This window comes from Pongo pygmaeus, chromosome 17, assembly GCF_028885625.2.
Source record: "Pongo pygmaeus isolate AG05252 chromosome 17, NHGRI_mPonPyg2-v2.0_pri, whole genome shotgun sequence".
Lineage (NCBI taxonomy): Eukaryota > Metazoa > Chordata > Mammalia > Primates > Hominidae > Pongo > Pongo pygmaeus.
The window spans coordinates 73,260,833-73,287,590 of NC_072390.2; the positions used below are offsets into that span (position 1 = coordinate 73,260,833).

A 26,758-nucleotide genomic window follows, 5' to 3' on the forward strand; every position below is an offset into this window, starting at 1 on the left:
TTTGGTTGATAGTGTGTTTTTTTGAGTGTAAAGATATGGATTCTCCTTTTTATGTTTTTGGAGGCAAGACTCACTGTGTCACCCAGGTTGGAGTACAATGGCACAATCACAGTTTACGGCTCACTGCAGCATCGACCTCCTTGGCTCAGGTGATCCTCCCACCTCAGCCTTTCAGGTAGCTAAGGCAGGCATGCACCACCACACTCAGCTAACTTTTTGTGTTTTTTGCAGAGATATGGTTTTGCTTTGTTGCCCAGGATGGTCTCGAACTCCTGGGCTCAAGCAGTCCTCCCGCCTTGGCCTCCCAAAGTGCTGAGATTACAAGTGTGAGCCACCGCATCTGGCCTTACACTGCATTTCTTTTTCTTTTTCTTTTTTTTCTTTTTTTTTTTTTTTTTTTTTTTTTTGAGATGGAGTCTCACTCTGTTGCCCAGCCTGGAGTTCAGTGGCACAATCTCGGCTCACTGCAACCTCTACCTTCCAGGTTCAAGCAATTGTCCTACCTCAGCCTCCCGAGTAGCTGGAACTACAGGCACACACCACACCCGGGTAATTTTTGTATTTTTAGTAGGAACGGAGTTTCACCATGTTGGCCAGGCTGGTCTCAAACTCCTGACCTCCTCAGCCTCCCAAAGTGCTGGGATTACAGGCATGAGCCATCGTGCCGGGCCTACACTGCATTTTAACTGGGTCTACATAAGTGAGAGTCAGCTCCTGGACTCTGGGTCATAATCTTTGGGCAACTTCTTGTTCTCTCTGAAACTCCATTTCCTCATCTAAAGAAACAGACCATGTGCCCAACCTCCTACCAAGGGTCTGTTGCAAGATCTTACATCTGACCATGCCTCGTAAATCATGCAGCCTGACCCAGGATGTCACAGTACATATTTCTCTTTTGTTGATTCTCTGTGGTATCTTATGAAGCTTATGCTTTAAGAAAAAAATTTTGTAAACTTTTAAATATTAAGACATAAATGAGAACTTAATCTGCAGAACTTGGTCAAGAATCTCAGCAAAGTCGTATCATAACTTTGTGAGTTTGCCTGATGAAGGCGACTCTCCCTGGAGTAGCCATGTGACTTCACAGACCAGATTCACATTCTCTGCTGAGTTCAGAAGGAGTGGAGGGGAACACAAGTATTGGAGGCGGGTATGGCAGGGAGGCCTATTCCCTAATGTGTTAGGCTGGCTACCCTCACCAGGAGCTCGGGACCCATGGAGAGATTTCAAAACCATTGTCCCCACTCCCTCTTTGTGCCACATTCACTGGCACCTTCCATTCTGGTTTCCCTAGTAACATCACTGCTGGGACTCTCTTCCCCTTCCCCTTCTCAAGGTTTCAGGGAAATGGTTAACCTTTCATGTAAATATTCTTACTCTCCTCTTTCTACCAAGCACAAGAAGGAAGAGTACAGTCTGTCTGGAGAGACAGTCAGCCAGGCTTCCTGTACAAAGCAGAGATGGGACCCATCTAACGCTCCAGGCATGGACAGCCTGGTTGCCTTGAAACAAACAGCTCAAGAAGAAAAGCACCCAGTAACTGCACACAGATACTTCCACTTAGCATCTACTGTCTTACATTTTTCTTGCAGGAAGATCCACGTTTGAAATTTCCAGTACATATGCGGTCAAAGACATCTTTAAACCCCAATGACCTTGGCCCCCTTCCTGTGAGTACACTGGAGACACATGGAATGGTCTGAATATGTGTGTTCCTTTGTCCACTCAATGTTGATGGAGAGGCCCTGTGGACCTTCTCTGTCTCCAGGCTTTGTGGATCTCATTGGTTTGTGTTTCTTAACAGAATTGGGTGTTTAGCTGAATTGTAATCGTACATTATAGTTCATATGATATCCAGTACTTGTGAAAGAGGTTTCTGAATTGCTAGCTTCTAGCAGAAGATAGACCTTGTACACAGGATGTTCAAGAGACATTCTCTGCAGGTGACAGTTTAAGTGGCACTCATTTATTTTGTAACTTAGCAACCACTGAGTTCCAGTCATATTGCTGATTAAGTCATCAGAACAAAAATAATGAAAATAGTATGGGAGAAGAAGGTCTAATTAATCATAGAAAGTTTCTATAAGTCATTTAACTTGCAGATTTTTAAAGTTTTTTTCTCCCTTGTTGGTGACGGCTAAGTAGGAGTTGAGCTATATACTTAAAATTGGATTTTGAATGAAACCTTCACATACATCCTCCTCAACAACTCACTCTCAGTTTGAAAAAGCCGTAGGGGGTGACAGGGCAGTGGTTGGACTCCAAGGCTATTTTTAAATGGGAATTTTTGTTGTTGTTTTCCAAATGTAAGAACCTTTTTGTTGCCTGGTATATTAGGGCAACATTTGAGGCTGCAAAGGTTAAGGCTCAATCATTATTCATTAGGTTATACAGGTATCCCACAACAAATCTGTTTGGTTCCTGGGTTCAAATAGAAAGAACCAGAGAGTGAGTTTAGAAAACAAAAGAAAGCATTTTTTTCTGAATCTGTTGGATTCCTGAGGTTCAGATAGCAAATATGGATAGTTCAGATAATGAGGGCATACCAGCTTATCTTGACAAAATTCTCCAAATCTGTTTAGTTCCTGAGCTTGACTAGCAAAAGTTCGTGGCAGATAATACCAATATTAGATCATCAACTGCCTGGACAACACAAATACAGTTAACCATGTCTAACATTTTTATATTAACCCCCTCTTCCTTTCCTTTAGTACTCAGTATTTATTTAATTAAATGGTACTCAACTTCAAATTCCACTGTTCCATGGAATGCTCCAGTTTCCCTTTGAAGCTTTTGAGCTAGCAGCCCATTTCCGGTTCTTCATACAGTCAGCGCATCTGAGACCTGAGCATGTGATAAAGCATGTTGCTAGACAGTGTCAAGAGTTAACTTGAAATGTTCATATTTAGTTCACGCTCAATGCATAAATGTACCCTAGCAGAAAAGAGTACAAAGGTGTCCTATAGTTTTTAAATGTTGCCTTTGATTTTGGAACTCCTAGCTAATGTTTATATTTTCTCTCTCCCTTCCTTCCCCGGATACTAGCCTGGCTGGGAAGAAAGAATTCACTTGGATGGCCGAACGTTTTATATTGATCATAGTAAGTAGGCGCTGTTATGGACACACAGGTGTTGTGGGTTAGAGGGAAGGAGTAATTCAAACATCATAGTGAAAGCTTTGTCATTTTACTCTTCATCTAGGCAGCCAGGTGTTATGTGGAGAAAATGATACCAGAGAATCAGTGCCTTCATACGGTACTGTGCATTCACCCCAAGTTTGTTTAAGTAGCCCATCAAACTTTCACCCAATCTGATCTTGTGACTTATTAACGTGTTTTTTTTTTTAATTTTTAAACCACATTTTGATTGTTGATCCCTTGACTTTTGCACATTTAATAAATACACTCTGGTAATAGAAAATAAGATTAGAAATGATAATTTAGTCAAAAATCTGTGAACAGTGCTTGAAGCAGCATGTAAGTTTTTTAGACACTGCCTTCAAGGGTCCTATGGCAGGATGCCCGCTCTGACCTTATTTTCTATTCACGGCATGTTGCACCCACAACACTAATATATATGTATTTTCTGGAATTTGTAGTATATTTGCTATAGACATTTGCTCCAGCACCTATGAATAAATGTGTGGTTTCTCGTTCCAACTAAAAGTTCAACTAATAAAAGTTTGCTTTTTAGCCAGTGGGATTTTTTTTTCTCATTCTTTTTGGAGGTGCCATGTTCTTCATGGAATCATATTTCTATGTCCCTTAAATTTTCTGAAAAAGTATATTAAAAAGAAGCCTTCAAATAGATGTAAAGTTTCAACCATGAGTGCAATTTGGTAGTATCTTGGTCTTTGCTTTCATTTGGTTCATGAACAGAAAGTCCCACCAGGTTTCCCTGGCTTCACAATTTCATAACTAAACAAAAGCATGTTGATGAGCCACCTGCTGAGAAGTCTGGCCACAAGTAATCCTCACACGTGTAGGACTGGTCACTATCTTATAGGCATAGTACGTTTTTCAGATGTTACTAGGAGGCAGAGACATTGTGAACAGAATTTCACTTTCAGGCCCTGGGGGTTGAGGGCTTATTATAAATGGAATTAAGCAGTTTACAATTCAACTGAAAGTAGAAGTCCTAGGTATATTTAGAAGGGTGGGCTACCCTTTGTTTAAACCAGATATTTCAAGGTGCAGAGACTTAGTTTTTGTCTTTTATCAAAAAATGGGCAGATTTGCCAACTGTCCAGAATTTCATAGTAAGCATAAAGTATTTTTCCTGCTTTCATGTATGTGTGTACCCTACTTTTCTCCTTATATACTATTTATTTATTATTTTACTCTTAAGAGAATTTACTAAAATGAGAGAGAGGCCACCCCTCTTTTTCCCATGAAAAACAAAATAATAGTTTCCGGCTTGGTGCAGTGGCTTACGCCTGTAATCCCAGCACTTTGGGAGGCCGAGGTGGGAGGATCAGTTGAGTTCAGGAGTTCGGGATTAGCCTGGCCAATGTGATGAAACCCCGTCTCTACTAAAAATACAAGTAAAAACTAGCTGGGTGTGGTGGCGTGCACCTGCAATCCCAGCTACTCGGATGGCTGAGGCAGGAGAATCACTTGAATCTGGGAGGTGGAGGTTGCAGTGAGACAAGATCATACCACTGCATTCCAGCCTGGGCGACAGAGGAGACTGTCTCAAAAAAAAAGAAAAGTTTCCTTTATAGTATTTTTTATACATCACAATCCCAGTTTTAAGACAGGTGTGAATAATACTGATCATTTTACTAAAACAGGTCTTTACTGGTAACACATCTTGGTCTGTGACACATGGAGAGCATTGCACACAATATTGTGACGGTTTTCTGGCTGGAGATGTGATGCTTAGGTCAACCTAAAAAGAGTGTTGTGAATGTGTTTAGTATACTACAAGGAGCCAAAAACAGAAAAACACAATTACAAAGGACTGTCCTAGCGTGCGTTAAAATAGTAAAAATCACCGACTATTTCACTTGTGGTGTCATAGACCTAGTATAATATATAGCAGATGCTTGATACATGGTGACTTGAAATCAGGTTCATGGAGGATCAGCGGTGAAGCTCTTAGGAAGTTGTTGTGCTTGATCAGAAAGTGAAGTGAACTCACTTGAGGAGCAGTAAGTGCCCCCCCTCCGGCCCCCCACCCCCACCGGCCTGAGGCCAGCCCAACTCCGGCTTACTGGAAGGTGGAAGAAGGTAACTACCTGCTAGATGCCTGGGCTTTTCCATACTCCTGATCAGTTCTGCAGTTACTCCAGCGCTCTGCCCAAACATTTCCTCATTTCACTTGACTAGAACAGCACCCCCGAGGCTCCATTATACTCTCTACAGAGCTTGATGCAACTAAGCTGTGCCAATATGATATTTGTGGCCATTGACTTGGAGATTAAGATTTATTTTGCCTTTGCACAACCATATTGAAAGATTCTGTTAAAGAGATATGGCATAAATTAAGTGACCAAAAACCATTTAAGAAAAGGATTTGTTTACGAGTGCCTCCTTAGCTGTTCATGCTACGTTTCTACCATCTCTCCATAATTCATCAAGGTTTACTCAATGGAAAGCTGTAGAGCAGTACACGTCAATGAAACAGTTCAAGTCATTTGCCTTTCCACAAAATTCAGTCTGTGAAAACTGCAGAATACCTATCTTTTGAAGAGGCTTCATCAGGCTGACACATACATTCCAAATGGGTTGAATTACCTGGAAGATAACATTTAGGAATGTCCTTTCCATCAGAATAAAGCCTCTTTTTCTAAACAATCTTCTAGCAAAACTCAGCATCTGATTTTGCTGTCATAATGCCTACAGGACAGGAACCAGGTTATGCCTGCATATGCCACAATGCTGTGAATGCTGTCATCTTGTAAATTGCTTAGAGTCATCTTGTCTTCCAGCATACCTGGCACGTGGGTCCACATGGAATTACAGATGAGATGACGAGATGCACTTGTCTTTTCAATAATTAATTATTTCTGGTTTGTAAGTTTTTCCTGAGAAGTTAGACATTTTCAGGATTAACAATACTCAGCCATCTTAAAGATTTAATTTCAAAAGCAACGAATAATCGAGACTAACCTCTTTAGACTCCTTGATTCCTTTGGTTGCTGTCTATGGAATGGCTCCTGGCTCTTGGGCCTGGGGTGGGAGGTTAAAGGAAGGTCTTAAACTGAATCTCTACATCTTGTAGGAATGATGTCATTCTTCTTAAAGACCAGACAGGCCCAGCAGCTGAGTAATTGGCCACAGGTATCCTATCTACAACATTAGAAGAGAAAATTGAATTCCAGTGATTTTGTAAAGTCCTATTTTAGTCTTTCCTGTCAACAGTCTTACTAGACCTGTTCATCGTGGCTAAACTGAGTTTCTTATCCTTCCACTTCCTTCTTGTCCTTTTATTTGAAATATATCTCAAAGAGGAAAAGCAAGTTTAAACTCCAAAGTTCTTTAAAAAAAAAAAAAAAAAAGGATAACTGGCTACCCCATCTTTTCATACATTGACCATACTTCACTGAAGAATTCTTTATCATAACCATGTAGAAACTTGTGTTGTTCCAAAAGCTTAGGCTCTTTTTAAAGGGACTTTGTTTTCACCATCAGCTTCATTCAGTCATTAAAAAGATAATGCACTAAGTTCCTGTTACCTGCTGGGACTGGTCTTAAGTGGTAGAGAGGTGGTTGCAAAGATGAATAACACACAGTCCCTGTCCCTGGGGAGGTTAGGTCCAATGGGAAGTAGCAGGGGATATTTCAGGTGTTAGAGGGGTGAATCAGTTGTTACACAGAAACAGAAGAGGCAAGGACTGCATCTGCTTGGGAGGTGGTTGGGCACAGGGATGGGGCCCTGAGGGAATGGGTCACTTTTTAGATGGATGACAAGCACTGGGTAGAATTGAGGCAGGCAAAGCCCCAGGAAGAGTGATCCTAGGATGCGTGGAGGTGTGTGAATATGTGCAGATGCTGCCACGTTCCGAGAAACGCAGCATTGCTCCAAACAGCTAGTGTGCCGCAGGGGCGCACAGGCCAAGCCAAAGGGTATCTGCCAGGTGTGGGGACTCGGGCTCAAGCCACAGGCAGTGGGGAGCTCCCAGGGGATTTCCCAGAGGGGAGGGATGGGGTCGAAATCGTTCTTTAGAGAGATCCTTTTGGCAGAGCTGTAGAAGATGTCTTGAACCGGGGTTAGGGGGTGAGACAATTCCCAGTGATGCCCAGAGAACAGTCCAGGGAAAAAAAAATGAGCCCTCTAGCAAGAAGCTTATCAGGGTTAGAGAGGGTTGGTCCGGGACCACCAGAGTGACACGGCTAGGTTCCTGACTGGGACAGTGAGTGGATTGTGATACTGCACATTGGAATGCAAGGTCACGTTACCAGTTTTGGTGTTGGGTGATCAGAGGTTTGGTTTTGGTAGAGTTAAGCTGAAGTAGTTATGGGAAACCCAGATGCAGATGTCCAGGATGGAGCTTGAAGTTCAGGTCTGGTCTGAGGACTTGCGAATCCCCATGAGTCAGGAGTTGTTCATTTATTTTCTGCTTTGATGACAATATCCATTGATATGGTTATAATCCAAGTTGGTGTTTTAAGGCACAGTTTTTACTCAGCTGTATTCTGTTTCCTTTATTTGGTTTTCTTTTCTCTTGTTTTCCATCACAATAGCAACTTTTACTTTCCAAAGTCTTCTGTGAAAGGTAAGGGATCCAAAAATGCCTTTTGCTTCCATCAAGATTCTCTCAAACAGTTGAGATTTTTCATGTAAATTTTCTGCCAGCATGAAAACAAAAGGTTCTAGAATCATCACTTGCTTTGGTAGCTTTTTTTTTTTTTTTTTTAGCTTTTCCTCTGCTTTTATTAAAATAATAATAAGACTTTTTAAAATTCCTGATATGGTCATTAAAACAGAATTCACTAATTATTCTTATCAGCTCACTTACAGTGTATACAGAAAATAAACAGAATCAATATTCTTCCCCCACACTCCCCCGCCCCGGTCCCCAAGACAGGTGCAGATCGGGCTGGAGTATGGTGGCACCATCATAGCTCACTGCAGCCTCCCCCTGGGCTCAAGCGATCTTCCCACCTCAGCCTCCCAAGTAGCTAGGACTACAGGCGTACACCACCACACCTGGCTAATTTTTTTTTTTAACCTTTTGTAGAGATGGGTCCTCACTATGTTTCCCAGGTTGGGCCCAAACTCCTGGCTTCAAGTGATCCTCCTACCTCAGCCCCCCAAAGTATTGGGATTACAGGCATGAGCCACTGCTCCTGGCCACCCTTTACTTTTCAAATAATTTTCTTCTTCTTTTTTTTTATTTTTTTTATTTTTTACTAACCTAGATATCCAAAAACTCCGGAGAACCTACTCTCCCCTAGTGTGCCCCACCCCCTGTAACTTTCATGTGAGTCCATTGCACTCTCCCTCCCTCCACTCCACCCTAGTACACACACAGGAATCCATAAGGTCTTTTTAATTATGCACAGTTACAAACACCAAGTGATCTAAGGCAGCTATTGTGTATTATCACCTACACAAGTAATGGTATAGATAGCATTGAACAATCTTGTGCACATTAACTCACTTGGAAGAAAGCAAACCACCTTTTGCCAGCGTGACCAAACAGAAACCATGCTCTGTAATCTTCCTCTGCTGTATCTAATTCTCTTTTTTGGACTGCCTAAGCTGCTTTGATTTTTGTGTGCCTATGAGTGACGCATGTAATAGATGATTCATTTGTTCAATGCAGGATTCTTAATTGAAAGCAGTTTTTCAACACCATAAGTAAAGAGAAAAGTATTAGAAATGAGAAAAAAATCCTGTGTGTGTTTGTTAGCCTTTTGGGAAACTAAGACTTTTTAAATGCTTTTTTTCAATTAAATGAAAATCAAGATCAAGTTATAAATCCTTAAAAGAACAGGGGTTTATAATTCCCATTTTAGCAAGTTATTTGCCCAAAACAGTATGAATAGATGGTTTCTCTTTAGTTGTGCATTTTTGATTGAGTGTTTTTAACTAAACAGTATGTGAGGGGGGTTGCCGTATAGAGCGTAGTTACCTGCTAACTCTGAAATACTAATTTGTCTTTAGAACACAGGGTGGGGGACTGGACAGCTTTTGAAGAATCCAGAAATACTTCCTTCCGAAACTTTCTTTACATAGAATAGATTTGAACTAATGTTCTGATTTTTTTTTTTTTTTTTAACATTTTCAGATAGCAAAATTACTCAGTGGGAAGACCCAAGACTGCAGAACCCAGCTATTACTGGTCCGGTCAGTATTTTCAAATTCTGCCTCTTCAGTATAAGATTTTGGTTACATGTTTATGTGTTTCTTGTGTATTACTGATAACGGTGATGTCAAGGGACAATGGTGATTGAGTAGTTGACTAGAAACGGAGCACTTTGCTGCCATCTCCTTCTTACTGAAGTTTCCAGGTGAGGTACAGCTGCATGTGCCTTTTCAGATGGATTTCATTATAAAGGAAAACAGCTTGATAACGACAGCAGAATTAAACATTTTTCTTCTCCTTTATAAAAGGGTGGACTATAAGTATAGTCAAAATTTCCTCCCTTCCTTTTTATATGAAGCAAAACCAAGCCCTGTCTTCATAAAGTGTTATCATTTCTTTAGGCCAGGAGTAGTAAATGCATGCCAATAAGTTTAAATCTTTTACAACTTTCAAAAATCTGTGGAAGTTTGGGTGAGATTGTAGCTAAGTTCAGGAGCTGGCAGAGTTAAGAGTTTTGAACTCTGCCGACCCACAGTGTTCTCATGGTCCCCTCATATATGCCGGGTGGAAAAAGAATCAATTCTGATGCAGGCGTGATGACCTCTTAAAACACCGTAGCACACTGTGTTCATAAGGCAGTGTGAGAACCCCACTCCCTGAAGCATCAGGAGACATTTGGTATCTCACACTTGTTAACAAGTCTGTAGAATGGGACCACACTCATCAGCAGAGAGCACACCACCAGCTTTTGTCAGTGGCTATATGAGTGCAGGGAGGTAATTTGGAATTACAGGAGTTGTACTGCGATCAGCAGAAGATTGCAAATTTGGGATTCTTAGACTAGAGGAGCAAAAGGAACTGAAGTTTGTTATATCACATGCTGAGCTAAGAGGCCAGTAGGTAGATTTAAAATTCCAATTTCATGGCTTTAATCTGATTCCATTCAAATTATGTTTTGAATTAGTAAGATACGTCCATTTGAAAACTTTAAAGAGACTACACTGCAAATGTGCCCCGGTAACTGACTCCTGTTAGTTACTTGTTGGATTTGTTCAGTCATTTGGGTACTATTTCCTAGGCAAAGTGCCCAGTAATACCTGGGTAAAAACAGTCCATTTTTTTCTCTATGCGGCTTAAACACTGCCTTACTCTGATGCTTCCTTTTGATATATATATTTGCAGTCACAGTTGTTTATTAGAATATTATTTTCTCTTCTACATCATTAGAACAAGGTAAATTCAAGAAACTATTCTTTTTAAGTGACAAGACTTTTGACATAACTTTGAAGCCTTTTCAAATATTTTTATCACTTATCAATTACTGGCCGTCACTCAAACACTGCTAGTCCTTATTAAATCTTATGAAAATTGCTTAGCATCATAAAGCCAAGTAGATTTGCCCCCAAGAAAGAGCTCTCTGTTTTCTATTAATAAAAGAGCCTTGTTTATTCCTTCAGTTTTTTTTATTAGTATTCATTATATTGCTTTCAGTAGGAGAATCCGTATTTAGGTAATTATCAACTTAGTGTAGACATTCGGCCTTTGTTGTCATTCAGTTCTAAATATTTGGCAATTTTCATTTGATTTTTCTTCTTGGCTTATAAATTATTTAAAATATGCTTTTTAGTTTCTAAGAGTATGGGAGGGTTGTGCCTATTCTTTTTTTATTGATTTCTAATTTTATTGCATTATGGTCAGATAATATTGTCTATAGAATATTTATTATTGGATGTTTATTTAAAACTTCATTGGAAGCCTGATCATTTTTTGTAAATGTTCTTTTTCTTTTTAAAAAAGAATGTGTATTGTGTCTTTGGTTGAATATAGAGTTCTTTATGTGTCCATTAGGTCAAGCCTATGGTGTTCAAATTATCTACATTCTCATTGCTGTTTTGCTATTGGATCTAATCAAGATAGTTTTGTCAGTCTCTGTGGTGATTGTTGCCCTGTCGATGTTGTCTGAGGTGTATATAACTACATTCTCTTTCTCTCTGTTCGTATTTGCTGTTTAGCATATCTTTTCTCTCGTGCGATATTTTATCTTCTTTCTTGCCTTTTGTTCAATTGATAGAGTACTCTCTATTTTATTTTCTCTATGTGCTTGCAGGCTGTACTTTCTATTTGTATTCTTATAGCTCTCACATTAAACTGTGTAACCAACATACTTGACTTAGGGTTAAAATGAATCACCGTCTACTCTCCTTAACATCAGGACCTCAGGGAACTTGAATGCCATTCTTCCCACTCCCATTTGCCACGTCATTGTTGGGTGGAATTTTAAAACTACCTTGCTTTAAACTTTCCTAATAGTCAAATAGTCATTAATATGTTTTATCTTTTTTCTCCCTACTGTCCAAACTGATTTAATTTTACCAAATGTAGACAAATTCCTTTGCCCACCATTGGTTCGCCCACCATTGGTTCTTCTATCCATTTTTTTTCTAGGGTGAGTTAGTGAAGTCTAGTCCAGTTTATGGTTCTTACTGTGTGATCTGCTGACCAGAGTATCAGTATCGCCTGAGAGCTTGTTAGAAATGCAAGTTTTCAGGTCCTACCCCAGACCTACTGAATCAGCACCTCTGGGGGTGGGACACCAGTCTTTGTTTTAACTGCTCTCCCAGGGATTCCGGTGCCCCCTCAGGTTTGAGCACTTCTGCCCAGCAGCACTGCCAGTGACAGTCTGAGAGTGGTAATATCTCTTAGTCTTTGACTCAAAAGGTCTCATTTGACCTCTCTATTGAAAGTTCAGCTGATGACAGAAATCTTGGTTAAATTATTTTCCCTCAGTGCTTTGGAGATTCTCCGGCATGTCTTCTGGCCTCTGTAAATGATGATAACAGGTTTGCTGTCAATCTCATTGTCGTTTCTGTGTAGATAAACGGCTCTGTTCTCTGGTGATTTTGAATTTTTATTTGTGTCTTAGATGTTTTACAGTTTCACTATCATCATGTACCTATGTGTGGAGTTCTCTTCATTTATCTTGCTTTGGACTCAGGCTTCTTCAGTATGGGGATTGTGTCTTTCCTCTGTTCTGGAAAATTCTCAGCTATTATTTCTTAACATATTGCATTTTTCCGATTCTCTCTAAGTATCTGTTTCTGTAACTCCTGTTGGACATTTACTTCTCTTTCACATTGTCTGCTTTATCTCTTAACTTTTGTGTTTTCTGTCTCTCACTGCTGTATTGTGAGTTATTACTTAGCTCTTCCAGTTAATTCTTTAAGCTTTTTTTGTAATCTCTTTATCAGTTCATTGTGTTTATTATTTCAGTGACTAAATTTAATTGCTCAAAGTTTTATTTGGTCGTTTAAAATTTGCTTTTGTCTTCATAGTTATTCTGTCCTGTTCTCTTTATCTCTTTATTTATTTTTAATACTTTCATCTCTTTATTATTTTTAAGATATTTATTTCTTAGCCTCTTTCAGATTATTCTATTATCTCTGGTCCTAGGATCATTAAATCTCCCACTATGTCTATAGACTCTCCTTAAGAGTGTAGATTATTGCCTAGTTCAGTTTATAATTTGTGTGTGTGTGTGTGTGTGTGTGTGTGTACATGCATGCAAGAGGGAGAGAGAGAGCATGAGCAAGCTCATTTTTTTTTTCCTATGAGGCTTTTGTAAGTCCTGACCTGTATTTACTGTTAACTTCTTAGCTTGGGTTCATGCACCCCCAGTCAGTATAACTGTGGACCTCATACCCACTTTGGCACAGGCTTGGAGTATGGATTTATTACAGGTCTGTTTCTTTTTGTTTTTCTCCCATTTATGGTCCTGGACAGAAGGTAAGCTTCCTTGCAACTTCCCTGGTCCGGTGGGTAGAGTTTTCTTGTCCCCTTTCCAGATGTTAGGTTTTAAACAATGACTGTTCTTTCTCCATGTAGACCAAAGGCCAAGTTCTATGTCCCCATGGGAGATTAAAACCCAAGCCCCTATGTCTAGGTCCAGTGCCCACTGATTTCTCTAATTGTGAGTCTTTCTGCTTACCTAGTACCTAGAGTTTCTCTTACCAAGTTTTAAAAATATCAGTTCTAAGTAGGCCTAGCGTTTCTACATATTTTTAGGGAAAGGGGACCCTTTCTGTGGCAGCTCAGTGTTCAGCATTCCTGTAAGTTAGCATGCTCTGTGTATAGCAAGTATCACTAGTAATAGCATTTAGTAAGTGCTGTTCGCACATGCTGCTGTCATGAACACTATCTCATGTTGTGTTAACACTTTCATTTTTCCAAGAACTTTATAGTCAGCTGATTTGAAACTCACAGCTGTCCCCTCAGAAAGGCAGGGCAAATGTTGTTATTTCCAATTTGTCAGAAGCTCAGAAAGCTTATTCTGTTGCTGACAGTCCTTGCAAGGGTCGGAATCAGGACTGGAGCCCCAGATGCGCTGGTGTCACTGATGTCCCCATGCCGGGCATGAGCTCTTCTGTGCAAGGAGCTCCAGTGTCACCTGGACAGTGATGATGTGAAAACATTTAGAACCGACTTACACAATAAGGCAGATTTTCATTCTGTACCCAAAACAGGAACACAGATTTAATGCAGAGCAAAAGGGCTTTAATCAACAGAAATGTTCATTTTTCACGTAGACCTATTTTACAAGCTAACTTGTAAGCCAGAAAATGACATTCCAGATTTTCAAGTGAGAACAAGTGATTTAGTCCAATAAAAAAAAAAAAAAATGTATGTGTAATCTCTTCAGAAGCTGCACTGGAAGGATGTTTGTCCTGGTACGTTGTTGGAAAGTTTTCAGGAAGAGAATGTAAAAACTTGCTCTTCTTATTCTATCATGAGAACTACCTCTGGAGAGAAAAGATAATGAGTACAAGAGGAAGACAGTGATTTTTTCAGCTTTCACGCATCATTCCCCAGAAGGAGAAAGGCCTGAAATATCTCAACATTTCCACCCACACCTCCTCAGCCCCTGCCAGGAGACAGAGCAGGCAAGGGAACGGGCATCATAGGCTGGGGGCCACATGTTGAAATCTGCTCCTTGGGGAATTTGTCATTTAAGACAGTCGAACTTGCATACACAGTGATGACTGTTTAAGCTTTTTTTCCAACATTTTCAGGAGTAGGGGGAACTGTGATGTAACAGTGATGTTTGGAGAACCCTCACGAATACAGGAACAAACAAAAAATAGTTGCTGGGAATCACAGACTTTCAGAAATAGAAGAGCTGAGTCACGTTTGTTCATCCAGTCAAATCCTTCCACTTAACAGTGAAGAAACTCCTTAGTAGAGAGGATGTGATGCAGAGCCAGCTGATGAGAGTCTACCCAAGAGTGCAGGCCTTCTAACGCTGGCAGGAGTGGAAGGAAGTCACTTTTTTAGTTCCTATGGCGTCATTTTTTTCCTCATGGCACTACCACGGTTTATTCATTGATTTCGTATTGCCTGTTGCTCTCAACAGCTTGTGAGCTCCAGGAGGGAACTGGGAAAGCTACCTTTGGTTTATGTACTGTTATTTTTCTGGCACCTAAAATGCTTTGCACAGAGTAGGTGCTCAAGAAGTATCGGTTGAATGGATGAGAATGAACACCAGAAAGTGAGAAATAAACTAGAGAGGAAATCTTAGTTTGTGATGGGATATACTGTTGGTAGAGCAGAAAACATGATCTCTTTATTGGCTTATGTCGGAACATTGTATTCCTTTTCTTATTTTGGTAGTTGTCCAGGTATTAACAAATTTATACCTTACCTAGACTCAGAATTGCTATGTGGTTTCATCAGACTAAACACTGCCTAAAATAAATAGGATGTGAGGTCAAATCTGTTGTTCAGTGGAAAATCAAAGAAGACTGGCTTAAAAACTAAGAAAAGACCATAGGCAGTATAAATTGTCTATAGATTGCTCCTAAGCTGTATAAAGATGATGTATTTATTGCTCTGGAATTACAGAGCAAAACACTGACATGCTCATTTTCTGGAAGAGTGGTTGTTTGTTTTGTTTTGGGTTAGTTTTTTATATAAACATGTCTTAAAACTATAAAGGAGGGAAGTTCATATTCTTCATTTCTTCTCTTTCTGGTCAAGATAAGTATGGTGAAAGTGTAAGGTTTGGAGTCTGGAGATATTACACTAAGGATCAGTATATTTTATTAACTTAGGCCAAAATGATAACAGCAGAAGTATTCTCTGCTGAAATTCATACTAGTGGCTAAAAAGCAATGAGTTGTTTTCGAGGCTGTCATAGTTAATGTCTGTGTATATGCAAAACCCAATCCTTTTTGCTCATAAAAATATCGTAAGCTTTTTCAGTAGCCAAAACTCAGGGCCCTGACTCTAAGATATTGTAAGCTACTTTACAACATAGCAAATAAAGATTATTTAAATGACTACATTAACATGTTACTCCTTTGCCTGAAGAGATATCACAACTTTTGAATGACTATAGTTAACTCAATTCCTGAGCCCTCAACTGTGGTACTATCACTCTATTTCATAGATAAAGCATTTGAGATTTAAAGAAATCCTTGCCCAAGACCACTAAATATTAAGGGACAAACCTTCTGACTCCTAAATTGAGGATTTTTTGAGAATGCCATCTGCCTAATTTTATATTCCTTGATAGGAGTGTCAGTTCACTTCCCTTTCTGCTCGTTGTATTTCCCCACAAAAATTCGTTAAACCATAATTAGACTTTTCAAAATGCCAGCATAGGTCATTCTGGGTTGTATGTTAGAAGTATTTAGCCAATAGCTCTTACCTAAACCACAGCAAAAAAGAAAAACAGAAACACCCTGACTCATATTCTGACAAAAGTCACTTGGAAAGCATGTTTAGTTTGTGTAGCGTACCCCAAATGGTTTCTCAAATAGCAGTATAGCTGTTTTCAGGGGTGAAAGCTGCATTCAAAGCTGATTAGCCCTCATCAGTTCTAGGACTTTCCCCTGTGTTGTGTAGACATTATCTAATTTTTCCATGGATAATCTGAGAAGTGAGAATTTACGGTTTATGATTCATGAAATTCTCTTGAATGTTGCCTCAGTATACATAAAATTTCAAGTGTATTGTTTGCATTATCTGTATTTATAAATTTATCTTCCAGGCTGTTCCTTACTCCAGAGAATTTAAGCAGAAATATGACTACTTCAGGAAGAAATTAAAGAAACCTGTGAGTAATCATGCCTTCCAAAAATGCTTTGTGTTAGTCATTTGTAAGTTACCACAGTTACTTCAGTGAGAACAACTTGGTTGTTACTTTTATATGAATGCTAAAAATATTACCTTTTCTCACTGCACTTTGATCCTCCTGGTTCTAAAATCTGAATTTTCTTTTTAACAGAAATGGTGAGTGAAAATTAACTCAGTATTACGTATCAAATCACCTGAAGGGTAATTTCCTTATGTAATACATAAAAAGACAGGAATGATTTTTATGGGATATAAAATAATTTGGAACCCTAGTCACAAAATCTGGGGAAGCCTATTCAATTATGCACAGTTATCATATTTAATAAACCTGGATCCCAGTTAGAAAAATGTTCAAGTCCTTCCTTGTAAATGCAAAAGCTTAGTTTCAACTACAGTATAATATGAAGTTATATTTAATTATAATAATTGGCAGTATTATGTCCAAATGTAATTTTCTGCTTATAATTATCCCTGGTAGTTTAAAACCTAGAAACTCTAAAAATTTTTATGGGCAATGTTTTAAATTATAACATTACATTTTCTAATGACACACCATCCCCAAATTGTTCAACATTGCATCTTCTGTTTTACTTTCCAATTCCTCCTCAGCAGTTTTCTCTTCCATTTTCTCCATCACTATGGTTACACCTCTAGGGAAGGGAGAGAAGCGACTGCAGCTCAGACCCCCTCCAGTGGCCTGGGCTCCATTGCCATCTCTCCCTGCCTCCTCCCCTCAGCTGGTTCCTCCTGCCTGTGAACATCTCTGAATGGGGCACAATGTCTGCTCTCATTTAGGGGTTTTGGTCTCTGTTCCAAAGTCCTGATTCAAGAGCTTGCAGATAACTGCTATTGAAATGATTCTTTGCCTTCAAAACTCAAATGATCACTGAAAATTCCACAGTTTTCTTTGTGAGTCACGTCCCCTGGTAATGATGATGACTGTGGTCATCACCCAGTCTCACTCTATGGCTCTCACATAGCAGTGTCTGCTACCCGGAAACCATCTCTGCAGATTCATTCTTACAGCCAGACCAAGGCTGGACCACCTCTTTGCAGGAGGCAGTTGCCACAACCTTGGTCAAGTGTTTTGTTATTTTCATGTCAGCGGACCATGCTTTGGGCTGCTTTCCCCACACTTGGCATAATCAGGATCCCACTCCCCCTGGCAACAAAATGGACTTGAGGCACCGTGGATTATATCTACCACCTGGCGGCCCTGCCAGAGTTGAGCATGGATGGGCCCAACCTGGCCAGGTGGAGATTATTATAGGTTTTGACTACCTGGGCTAAAGTCTCTTGAGTGAAGCAACAGATACAGTTGACTGCCTTTCAGTTGCCCTATGCTGGAGAAGTGCCCACAGTTGTTTATTAAAGGGGGCAAGGAGGATGTTCTCCTTCGCAGCAGAGTTCTGACTTTCCTGAGCATCGCTAGTGGATGTCATGTGTCACATCGTGACACAGCGAGGCATTCCGTCTGCAAGGGAAAACCCCTAAAGGAGAGAATCTCAGTTGGAGCCATTTGTCATTGCCTGTTTCTTTGAGGACTGCCAACTTTTCTACCATTTGTTGTTGTTTTTATTAGAAAACAAAGTGTGTATTTACTGTATGATTATGTGTTTTCTTTTGTCTTTTGTATAGGCCGATATCCCCAATAGGTTTGAAATGAAACTTCATAGAAATAACATATTTGAAGAGTCCTATCGGAGAATTATGTCTGTGAAAAGACCAGATGTCCTAAAAGCTAGACTGTGGATTGAGTTTGAATCAGAGAAAGGTCTTGACTATGGGGGTGTGGCCAGAGAATGGTTCTTCTTACTGTCCAAAGAGATGTTCAACCCCTACTATGGCCTCTTTGAGTACTCTGCCACGTAAGTATATGGCCACACCCAGAGTGGGTCCCTCACTGAGACAGTTGTATGAATTTAAACAGAATGAAAGGATAAGCAGCTCACGAGTTCGAGATGCATTAACTCTGCTGAGTTTATTCTCTCCTCACCCGATAGCCCCTTGCAAGTGTAGAACAGGTTCTGACTCTACCTGATGGAATAGTGTACTCTGAACATCTAACATTGATTTTTTTCCTTGTCTATTGGGTTCATGGAGTTGAAATTGAAAATGTGGATAATTATGGTAAGGAACAGGAGGTGATTTTCATTTGCAGTGTTCAAGAGGAGGACTTGTCAGTGTTAGAATTCAAAAACAAAGGAGGTGTTTTTTGAACAAGAGTCGTTTCTGAGGTCTCTGTGTAAAGGCAAAGTGTAAGGACTTTGAGGACCTAGGACCATGGCCTGCTCCTGTAAGGAAAGAACCAGGTTTCCCCTTGCATTAGGATTTCATCATTGCCAGGCTTGGAAACTGAAGCAGACTAAATTGCTTTCTGAGCAATTAAACATTGGCTATTTCCAGGCAAGCCATTCCTCCTTCAGACTCTGAATCCTCCAAGGGTTGGGTGGCACCCAAGCCCCCAGTAGAATAGTCATTGACCTTGCTGAAGGGCATTTGTCATCACTCCAGCCCTGGGCTCTAAGGGGACGTGGTTTCCCCCACGTCTCCCACCTGGTACCAATCTCCTGGGGGCTCATTTGGAAGGCAACCTCAGTACATTGTTCTCGGTTGCTCTAGCCAAGAATTGCCCAATTGATTTGTTGTTATTGTTACTGAGTCCCGTAAGAAAGCCCACTATGTACAATTTATCCAGCTGTTGAAAGTGGAGGTCAGGGTGGGGAGAGACAAGATCTTTACCTCTCCTCCACATTTTCAAAGATACCCCCACCGGAGGAATCTGTCTGTGATCCCAGTTTGAAAACTACTGATCCGCATGATTGTGAACCAAGCAAGGTCATTTGGACAAATCTAAACATTTGCAGGTTTGCATCATTGAGAGAGCCATATCCTATTCCTAATCCCCTTGAGGCCTTTTCAGAGCAAAGTAGTGGTCAGAAGACAGACCAAGGGTTGGGCCCATAGCAAACATCTTATGGCCAAGCCAAAAGCCTCTGGAAGGAATTAAACTTCCTTCATCACAGAGACGACCTAAAGTACTCACATCTTTGGGAATCTCTACACAGCCCCTTTATTATGTGGAGCTTCTCATCTCCCCAAGATATTTGGCTGAACCATATGAAATAGACACTTTGTAGGTCAAAAACAGTCAAACATCAGCAGTTTCTTATGGTTTAATGAACTTTAGAGTGCACATGCGTCAGCCTCCATGGTGGGTCATGGTTGAGCATGTGGTAAGTCAGGTCCTCTAGCCCACACCTTTTCCCACTAGGTACAGAATGCTAGCAAGCACACTGTAAAAGTTGAGTGACAGGTGGCAAAGAAATATGCAAAATCTTGCATTTGAAAGTGTGATTGGGCTTTTCTTCTCTTTCTCCTCAAAAGGGACAACTACACCCTTCAGATCAACCCTAATTCAGGCCTCTGTAATGAGGATCATTTGTCCTATTTCACTTTTATTGGAAGAGTTGCTGGTCTGGCCGTATTTCATGGGAAGCTCTTAGATGGTAAGTCTTGAAGTAATAAAAATAGGTCAGTGCTGCTTGCGGTTCGCTGGTAGGTGTCTTATCTTTCGCATCATGGGTTTTTAAGCAAAAGCTTCACTGGTTTACTCATAAAGTATTTTTATGTTTTGCCCATAATGGATGTGCTTTTCTCTGGTAGCTTATTTTGGGCACTGAAGACATAGTGTCTACACACAGTTAAAAACAAAAGTTTTTTTTAACTTTAGTGTAAAACACAGAACATTATGTATTTATACATTTGTATGTTTTCTGGAATAACTTTAGTGAAAGCAAGATTTGATAACAGATGGAAAAACTAATTGAAAAGTTAATTAAAATGATCTCATCCATCTAATATCCTGTGATTATTGCATTTGTCCCCAAATTATTTTTTTAATTTGAAGGGACTAAATAATTTCAAAATAATGTTACCGCTCAGCTAAGACATTAACCCTGAAACAAATAACACAAAATAATTTCATTCTTATTTAAAGCATATAAATCATGGAAGAATTTCAAGGTACCTTGAAAGTTAGAAGTCAAACCCTCTACCTGGCAGTATCTATAGGCTTAGAGACTTCTAAAAGATTTGGCCAATTCAAAATAGTGTCCTTAAGAAAACACTACAGAAATCATCAGTGAGGAAAAAGCATTAGAAATATTTTTTAAGAGCTTGGAGGTAGAGTGCTTGAGGCTGGGAAGAGGGAGAGTAGGATTTGAGATTGACATTGCAGTAACTTATAAGAAAGATATTTCCAAGGGAACTGTGTTCATTGCATTTATGGAGCCTTAGCTATTCTAATAAATAATTTATATACCCTCTGTACTTTTCCCATGAATATGTTTTTACTGTTAATTGGTAGCTGATATTGATGCTCTGATTTTAGTGCTTTATTTGGTAGGAGGGCGACAGTAAACACTTTTTTTCCTCTAGAAGGAAACTAAACCACACACTCTTTCCATGTATGTATAGTGTGAATATATTTTAATTTCCAGCTTTGGAGTCATGCCATAGATTATTTCAGCCTGTCACATTCACTGCAGCTTTCTCAGAAGGTCAGTTTAGTGACCGTATGCAAGTGAGAAGATGCTATTAGTTGCTACAGCATCTTTAATACTCTCTATAACAGGGGGTAATAGAGAAGCATAAGATATGATCCTGACCTTAGTCAGCTTATGTTTTAGTCGGGGGGAAAAGAGATGAGAACAAAACCAGAAGAATCACAGTGATAGTGTCTGAGCAGAAGGGAATGCATTGAGTCCTCAGAGGAGAAAGTGACTTGGCTGGAGGCTCGGGGTTTCTTTCCCAGGATGAGCTGCACCTCGGAGGTGGGGTAGCATTTGAGCATTCAAAGGCTGGGGTCATTTCAGATGAGTGAGGACCGGCCCAGAGTCAAGGCTCTGTGGAAGAAGATGGGCGGAAGCAAGAACCACTCAGGGTCTCAAGGAGCCGGCTAAAGTGACCCCCACAAGAGTGATCACGATATAAACCTAGAATTGCACATTTAAGAGTCCAATTGCACATAGATGGGCCTAGTCAGCAGTGTCTTCAAATTTCCCACAGATGGGAATGTCCCTGTCGGCAGGGCTCATTCTGCACATCTGTCCACTGCTCCCCCTGGTCGGCTTCATGTTTTTACTTCCCCAGACACTGGAGTCTATTGGAGCCTGTATAGGGCCACACTGAGCCAGGGAGAGTTGGCCTGTACTGTAGAGGGTGGGTGCCTGGTAGGGGGATGAAGGAGCAGAAGCAGGAGCCTGGGGTGCCAGGTCTGGTGGGGTCAGGGCCCCCTGTGAGGAGGTGCGTGATGCCTTTGGATCAGGTGAAATGGAGGCACCTGCAGGACGCCTGAATGGTGGGAGGCCGACCTCGCTGCTGTTGCCTCCCTGAGGCCTCTGCCGTCCCTCCCCGGGAGGTTGCACAGGCCCTCTCCAGGGCCTTCCCCATTTCCAGCCTGCCCCCTTTCTGTGCCTTCTCCCCATCACTGCCCAAGCAATGATAACAGAAGACAGATGGAATTTCACCTGGCCTTTCACTGACTCCCCACTGCCCTCAGAGAGCACCCCAACTCTCCAGCACCCCATGTGGGCTGTGCACTGCCGGCCCCTTCTTTGGCCTGTCTACCCACCCTGGGAAACTTCTGGCAAGTCCCCAGGCTTGTTCTTCTGCTTAGTGTGCCCTTTTCTCCCCCAATTCCTGTGCCTGATTTGCACTGCGGACTCTGCTTGACCTTGAAGCTCATCTGTCACCTCCCAGAGGCCTTTCTGGCCCTGCTCTGCTGCGCTGTCTCGCTTAGCACAGCTGCCCTCCTCATGCCACTCTCCCCCTGATCTCGCCTCCTCGTTTGTGCTGTACTGCAGAAGGCCCTTGGTTACTCCGTCCTGGTTTGTCATTTACATTGAAAGCAGGTTAATCTTTTCTTTCATGCTCTGATACATAGCAGTGTCAAAGACCTGAAACTAAACCCAGTGTTTACCGTATTTTAGGTTTCTTCATTAGACCATTTTACAAGATGATGTTGGGAAAGCAGATAACCCTGAATGACATGGAATCTGTGGTAAGTAAATGCACGTCACACACTGGCCATCACCAGGCACTTGTGTGTTATGGGAAGGTATTGGAGAGCCATATTTGTAGTCTCAGCCACTTTTATGGATGTTGCATTCCATGTGAACAACAGGAGACATTTAATTGTTTGAAAAGTTCATTGATCTAATTCTTGTAATAAGCAAATCATTGTTCACATTTCCTGGGACCATGGTACCTAGGGTGGATACATCCAAATCCCAGTTGCCTCTGCTTACCCGGCACAGGACTCGTTTGAACCTACTAAATCCAAGAGACAGCTGAAGATCTATGGCAGCCTGTGTTTTCTATAAAAACTGCTGCTACTGAATGTTTAGAACTTCATCCGCTCTCCCTCTGTTTCCTGACCTCATAAAAATGGCAGAGGCAAAGGTCAAAACAATAGGAAGAATATCAGGCAGACATCCTAGACATGGATGAGTGACGCCACAGCTCAGGCAAGTGAACACTTGAGACGTTCTCCAAGTAGTGATTTGGGTTTTCGTGTTGCATTTAACATTAATTTTACCTAGACAGACCATTTTAGAGTTGGAAGGATTTTATTTTTTATTTATTTATTTTATTTATTTATTTATTTTTATTTTTGAGACGAAGTCTTGCTCTGTCGCCCAGGCTAGAGTGCAGTGGCGTGATCTCGGCTCACTGCAACCTCCGCCTCGCGGATTCAAGCGATTCCCCTGCCTCAGCCTCTCGGATAGCTGGGATTACAGGCACACGCCACCATGCCCGGCTAATTTTTTTTTTTTTTTTCCTATTTTGGTAGAGACGAGGTTTCACTATGTTGGCCAGTATGGTCTCGATCTCCTGACCTCATGATCCTCCTTCCTCATCCTCCCAAAGTGCTGGGATTACAGGTGTGAGCCACTGCACCTGGCCAGGATTTTCTATAAAACAAAAATTGATGTTCTTTTTATAATATACCTCCGCTTCTGTTTTTCTTTTAATGTACCTATTCCCCACATCTACCTCCAGAGTGTATGGGTGTTTGCCCACATGCCAGTACACACACAGGGCCACTGGGAAGCGCGTTTGTCCACTTGGGGTATTTGCAGCTCATTCGTGTTTGCTCACTTGAGTTAAAAAGCCTCTGCATGACGTCACCTGGCTGTGATACCAACTGTATCTTGGGCACAGTTGGGTAGATGAGCTGTGTCCTTGGCCCTGACCAGCGCTGATTCAGTGTTTCTGTTACTCCTCATTGTATGAAAGGAGAGGAAGAGGCCAGCAGTGCCCTTGAACCCACTGCTGGTTTGCCAGTCATGGTGGGTTGGGATGCACACCCGTGATTCCAGTCACCACTTTCACCTTGTATTTGTGCTTTCTGCTTTCGTTACTGTATGATGAAGCAGCTAAGAGCGTAGGAATTTCTCTTAATGTCTAACTTTATACCACATGCTGACAGTTAGTGCCTAAAATACAGTGCATGTATTATTTTTACCCTCTTCACAGCCCGTCGTGTCCCCAGCAGGAGAGACCATGGAGGGACCAGGGACAGGCGCTTAGGCCTGTGACTGCTCCTCTGGATTCTGAAACCAGAGCAGCCACCCTTTTTGCTGACATTAACCTGGAGAGTGATCAAAGCACAGGAAAGGGGATAACTTAAAACTATTGGTATTTACTTAGTTGGAACATTATTTTACTTATTTTTTTTTTAGAGATAGAATCTTATTCTGTTTGCCAGGCTGGAGTACAGTGGCACAACCATAGTTCACTGCAGCCTCCATCCCCTGGCACAAGTGATCCTCCTGTCTCAGCCTCCCAAGTAGCTAGGACCACAGGCACACACCACCATGCCTAGCTAATTTCTTATTTTTTTTGTAGACATGGCATCTTGCTATGCTGCTTAGGCTGGTCTTGAACTCCAAGCCTCAAGCCCTCCTCCTGCCTCAGCCTCCCAAAGCTGAGGATTACAGGATTATAGGCATGAGCCACCAAGCCCAGTCTAGAACATTCTTTATCCTTCCTATTTTCCTCACTTTCACTCTTTTTTTAAACTTTATTTATCTTTTATAGAGACAAGGTCTCACTATGTTGCCCAGGCGGGTCTCTAACTCCTGGGCTCAAGTGATCCTCCCACCTTGGCCTCCCAAAGTGCTGGAATTACAGCAATGATATTTTCACTCTGAAAAGATAGAAAGTATATTGACCAGCCTGGCCAATATGGGGAAACCCCATCTGTACTAAAAATACAAAAGTTAGCCAGGTGTGATGGCACACGCCCATAATCCTAGCTACTCAGGAGGCTGAGGTGGGGGAATCACTAGAACCTGGGAGGCAAAGATTGTAGTGAGCCAAGGTCATGCCATTGCACTCCAGCCTGGGTGACAAGAGTGAAACTCCATCTCAAAAAAAAAAAAAAGAAAAGATAAAAGAAAGTATACTGTTGTCTGTATGTTAAATTTTGTAGACCAGTACAGCAGCTCCATCCACCATCCAGAGTAGGTACCTTCCACTGTGCATCACCAAGGACAGGATTTAACTGCAAGCCCATTACAACTAAAGCAGTTTGTTTGTTTATATTTTAAATTAAAGAGGAAGGTTTGGTTTAGGTGGAGCAGGAAACATTGCATTAGTAACGTATTTCTTGAGCATTCTGCACAGAATTACATTAGAATGTAATTATTTAAAGAAGTCAAACACGTTTGTATTTTGGGGAAAAAAAATGCTGAATTTTCACTCCTGTGTCATCCTGAAGGATAGTGAGTATTACAACTCTTTGAAATGGATCCTGGAGAATGACCCTACTGAGCTCGACCTCATGTTCTGCATAGATGAAGAAAACTTTGGACAGGTACGTGTGGGTAACCCTGGGAACTCTTCTTTAGCTTTCAAGGGGCATTTTCTTCTTGACAGGCTGTAACACAACTTTGCTGGACAATCAGAAACAACCAGCAGGAGCTGCAGGTGTTAATTTTCATCTCATTGTAGCAGCACCTTCTTGTCATGCTAGGAAGCCACACTCCAATTACAACCATTTCTCTCTTCCAGCAAAGTTACAGAAATTCCAAGAGGCCTTGGGGGCATGAACCAGCACCTCTTCTAATCCAAAGCAAATGTGAATGTTTCATTTGTGCCTCAGTTTTAGAATTTAGGTACTTTAAAAAATAGTGCTATTGTTGACTTAGCAATGTAAATACATGACCAGGAGTGGGTGATGTTGGAAGGGCCATTGGTTTTTCTCTCTGTCTTATAGTTCTGTTGTCATGGCGACATTTGTCTTGTGGGGCTCAGCATGGCAGGCTCAGGTTTTTTCTACCATTCCGTCTGCTTTGCCCCCACGCTGTTATTCAGGCTGGATTCATCCTCAAAGTCAATTTCAGACTGGTCAGCAGGGATTTGGATGGGCCACTAAAAGTTTATTTCAAAGATAAAGTTGCCTGCTTGGAATAATTCTCATCATGCTAAGGATCTATACGATGTATTTGTCTCAAATCTGAAGCCTTTGCTTCATCTGCCACTCAGTAATAATGGTGCAGCTTGGGAGGTGTTCTCAAGATATTCTCTGACCCTGGTACCTGTCCTTCCGCAAAAGCCCAGAGGTATTTCCCATCTCTCAGACTAAATCTCCATGGCTATGAAATTAATTAGACCATAGAACTCATTGTAATGGTTGCCCTCTGAAAAATGAAATAGACGTGTTCTTTATTGCTAGATGTCAAAGATTGCTAGAGAATCTTCGAGAAAAGAAGCTGATGCCACTAGAGGATTTAATAACTGAGGGTAAAAATTGTTGGATAAGAAAATAATCACATTAATATCAAAATCACTTGTTATTCCCATGTCCTGTGTTTGAGCCAGGGAATTTCAGTCTCCAGTGTGAGTCCTGGTGTGGATGGAACTTGGGGAGTCCATAGTGCCCTTCAGTGGCTGGGTGAGGCTCAGAGAAGGACTTCAGGCACCAGAGGCAAGAGACCTTGTGGCTTAATGTAAATGATCAAGTCCTTTAAAAATCTCCTTTTGTGCCCCCTCCCCACTGCCCCCCCTTTCCCAGCCTCCTCCCCACCCTGCAGTGTTGTGCTTTATGCCTAAGAATCCTCACAGACAGGCGGACACTGTTCTCCTGCATGGGGACCTTGTGATGGGGCAGGGAGGAGTCTTTTCAGCTGCTGCCCCTCTGGTCTCCAGCAGCCACCCCAGGACCAAGAGCACTGGGTGTCTCCGGCCCTGTCTGCCTCCTTCCTCTGCTGCCTTTGACAAGAATGGCTCACTCCCTGCAGAGACATCTGCAAGGCACAGTGCCTTTCACTCCGAGCTCTCACCCCTCCCCGCTGGTCTCCAG

The 26,758-nt window shown here is 41.4% G+C and overlaps 1 protein-coding gene across 17 annotated transcripts in view; it reads left to right on the plus strand.

Annotated features, from left to right (window-relative positions):
• Positions 1 to 26,758, plus strand: part of NEDD4L (NEDD4 like E3 ubiquitin protein ligase) — a 364,635-nt gene that overhangs the window by 311,251 nt on the left and 26,626 nt on the right. For 9 of the 17 annotated variants that reach the window (XM_054460560.2, XM_054460562.2, XM_063653751.1 and 6 more), the window contains 8 exons: positions 1,593 to 1,670; positions 3,046 to 3,100; positions 9,238 to 9,296; positions 16,301 to 16,366; positions 18,025 to 18,254; positions 19,774 to 19,895; positions 22,380 to 22,450; positions 25,175 to 25,270. In XM_054460560.2, the coding sequence (XP_054316535.1) occupies positions 1,593 to 1,670; positions 3,046 to 3,100; positions 9,238 to 9,296; positions 16,301 to 16,366; positions 18,025 to 18,254; positions 19,774 to 19,895; positions 22,380 to 22,450; positions 25,175 to 25,270 (777 nt within the window). Of the gene's footprint in view, positions 1 to 1,592; positions 1,671 to 3,045; positions 3,101 to 3,200; positions 3,255 to 9,237; positions 9,297 to 16,300; positions 16,367 to 18,024; positions 18,255 to 19,773; positions 19,896 to 22,379; positions 22,451 to 25,174; positions 25,271 to 26,758 lie in introns of all 17 variants that reach the window. The other 8 variants (XM_063653750.1, XM_063653755.1, XM_063653749.1 and 5 more) reach the window with 1 other exon arrangement.